The sequence below is a fragment of the Merops nubicus genome, unplaced genomic scaffold (assembly GCF_000691845.1).
Source record: "Merops nubicus isolate BGI_N331 unplaced genomic scaffold, ASM69184v1 scaffold23077, whole genome shotgun sequence".
Classification (NCBI taxonomy): domain Eukaryota; kingdom Metazoa; phylum Chordata; class Aves; order Coraciiformes; family Meropidae; genus Merops; species Merops nubicus.
In genome coordinates this window covers 346-3,603 of record NW_008621474.1, presented here as the reverse complement: position 1 = coordinate 3,603, position 3,258 = coordinate 346, and the positions used below count along the sequence as shown (strand labels likewise).

At 54.2% G+C, this 3,258-nt stretch overlaps 1 protein-coding gene across 1 annotated transcript in view; it reads right to left on the bottom strand.

The window, feature by feature from the left end:
• Positions 1–3,073: 3,073 nt before the first annotated feature.
• Positions 3,074–3,258, bottom strand: part of TMEM51 (transmembrane protein 51) — a gene marked incomplete at its 5' end in the record, with an annotated part of 403 nt that continues 218 nt past the window's right edge. The window contains one exon of the mRNA XM_008944500.1: positions 3,074–3,258. This exon is cut by the window's right edge and continues 218 nt beyond it. Within this exon, the coding sequence (XP_008942748.1) occupies positions 3,074–3,258 (185 nt within the window).

Here is a 3,258-nt window from a genome sequence, read left to right as displayed (position 1 = left end):
ATCAGGTTTTGTTCTCATGTGCCCACCTTTGATGTGCACCTCGATGTGAACGAGCTGAGGGCTTTGCCCACAGCACCCCAACCCATCCCACTCCCTACCTCCAAACCACCAGCCACCCTTCCAGCCGTGGGAGATCTCCCTACCTGCAGGACGACGTCGGCCCCTTCGTGACTGCCTATGTGTGTGGCTTCAGCTGGAAACACCCCTCGGGGCTCCTCAGGAACGCCTGCATGCTCCAACCCCTTCACCTTGCACCCAAAACCCCAACTTCTCCTGCAGCAACCCCCCACCCAACCCCCCCAGCCAAGGGCGCCTCCAACCCGGGCACCAGCCGCCCAAGAGAGGCAGCCCCAGAGGCAGCTCCGTGCTGGCTGGCAGCGTGGGCACAGCCTGGCAGTAGCCCTGGAAACGTCGGTCACTCCACCACTCTCCTGGGAGCCTTTTCCTCTTTGTTTGGGTTGGGTTTGTTTTTTTTTTCCCCCTTTTTTTTTTCTTCCAAGCAACTGGCCCTGCAGCAGAACGCAGCTCCGGGCTGGTCACAGCTCTCCCTGCCAGCCCAACACACTCAGGAATGTTTCCCCACGGATCAAAAAGCTCACAGGGGGCCGTGCAAGCTGCTGGTGAATTTTTTTTCCCCCCTTTATTACTTTTTTTTTGCATTTAATACCTTGCACTCACGCATGAACAGGTCTTGCCACCTCAAGCACACGTTGCTGCCTCGTGACGGGGATGTTGTCACCCCACAGCACTTTTCTCTCAACGTGCCTTTGTCCCAGGCTGCCACACCCCCGTTTTTCAGGAGAAAAAAGGGAAAATAACACACCTGCCACCAACACCCCCCACGGCAGCCTCTAGTCTGGCCTTGGCACTTGAAGCTCCTTCCCTCTATCCGAGCACCCGGCGCCGACCTCTTGTCCCACTGGTGCCCACCTCTTGTCCCATTGCCACCCAAACATTCCAGCTCACAGCACCTCCCCCAGCCCCAGCGCTGACCCAAATCCACACACCACCCAAATCCTCTCGACAGGTAGCCCAGATCTGCTGGAAATGAGCCTCAACCTCCTCTTGGTCTTAGCAGCAAACCCCACGATCGTTTTTTGGCCCAGTCCTGCCCCCGAGGCTGCGAAATTCCCCCAACTCCCCCTTTGGATGAACTCACCCAGGATGAGTTTGAGGAGATTTGTCAAGGGATAATTTATTTTCAGTGGGATTTCATGTGGGTGCATCCCAGGAGTCACTCGAGGGCAGCAATGGTCCCAGTTTTGGGAACACTGACACTTCTCAGCATCTCCCCTCTCCCTCTGCCCTCCAAATATCACCAGAACCTGAGGATATCAGTAGCCAGAGATGCTCATTAGCCATTTGGGGCATAATTACTGTTATAATTACTGAATCACAGCTTGTTTCACTGCACTTCACATCATTTTTCCAGCTCTTTTCCTACCTGGGACGTTGGGAAAGATGCTGGTTTTTGCCAGCCTGTTGCATTCAACAGGACTTCTGGCACAGAAGCTCAATGAAACTTCACCACCCAACTGCTTGGACAAACAGCTTCATTTTATTAACCCAGATTTTCTAAGACAACTGTCAGGGTTGTGTTTCTTCACCAGGGACTTCATGTCTTGCCTCCTGCTCTCAGGGCCATGTGGAAGAGAACTTCCAAGGAGCTGCACGACCATTCCAACCCCTCAACAAGAACCACATGAGACCCCTTGCTCCAGAACCCTCCAGCTGGAGTACAGTCTATTTTTTTCCCTTCTCTTCAATCAGGAAGTCTCTAATTTAATGATGTCATTTTGTTCATCTCAGGGCACAGCAAAGTGAAATTCTTGTGATACTTTTTTATTTCATATTGTGTTTCTGTGGTTGTAACAGGAGAAGCTGTTCTATGGCTTCAGGCCAGCATCTCTTCTTTGTCTTTGTTTCAGCTGCTTCCACTCCTCTCACACTTCAGAGCAACCACGCTGCCAAGTCAACCTCTGCTGCACAGTCACAGAATCAATCATAGAATCCTTTAGGTTGGAAGGGACCTCCAAGATCATCAAGTCCAACCATTGAGCCATTAGGGCTCTAAAGTCCTCTGCTAAGTCCACACCTCCATGGATATCAGCATGGTACCAACAAAGCCACATCTGTACTGGCAACCCAGAGGCAGATCAGCTACACCAACATCTGCTACCAATCCCTGGAAGATTCTCCTCTCTGCCCCCACCACCAGAATTCAGACCAGAGGAGGGATCCCATGGCTGAGATGCCCAGGGAGCAGCTAAGGCAGCTGATGGATTTCAGACTGCTCTGCCTTGGAAACCTTGGCAAGGGGCAACCAGGCACGAGGGCACACACACAGACAATGTACAAAATATTTATTCAGAGCAGGTCTGCTCGCAGGGGTTCCACCCCCTGGCAGCAGTGCCCTCAGCTCCCCAGCCCCTGGATTTATCCACGGATCATCCCTTTGTGTTGGAGCATAAAACACAATGGAGAAAGCAACCAGGGCAAGAAATCCATCCTCTCCCTGAGGAGCAAGGGACCCGTCTCAGCCACTTCCCACCAGCAAGCACAGACCTTGGCAGCAGTTGGGGCTGGCCCTGGGCCACCATCCCAGTTCTGGGCCACCATCCCAGCCCCAGAAGGGAGCTGGGGGAAGGCTGCAGTGCTGCTCTGACACCACGGCTTCCCTTACTCAGAAAAGGCACAGATAAAACCCCCAGGGACTTCCCCCCTTTCCATTTGTTTGGAAAAGCCTCGTTGGCACCAGGGGGAGAGGAGGTGAGAAGATACGTTGATGGCACTTCAGTAAAACACCACTTTGGGTCCTTCCAGCCTCTGTTCACCTCAGAGCAGACGACCTGCTGGCGTTCAGGGTCCTTCCCCCCCCAGCCTTTTTTAAAGCCCTGTCCCAGGGAAGCTCATCCTGCCCCCACGCCACAGCTCTCCGTGCCCACCGCCGCTTCCAGGAGACCTGACCACCTCCACAACCCCCTCCCGAGCCCCTCTTTGCTTTGAAAAGAATAAACCACACACAAAAAAACCACCCCAGCAGCAGCAGCAGCAGCCCGGATTCCTCCTGTCTTTAAGTCATGGGCTGGCTGCCTGGTGCCTTCTCCTGGATCTCCTCGTGCTTGGGCGGGGGGGTGAGCGGCTCGATGGTGACGGGAGCGCCGCCGTTGCCCTGCGTGAGGTTCAGCCTGATGTCCTTCAAGTGCAGCTTCTCTGACTTGATCCTGCGGACCTTGAGGGGCTTCAGGCGCCTGCTGA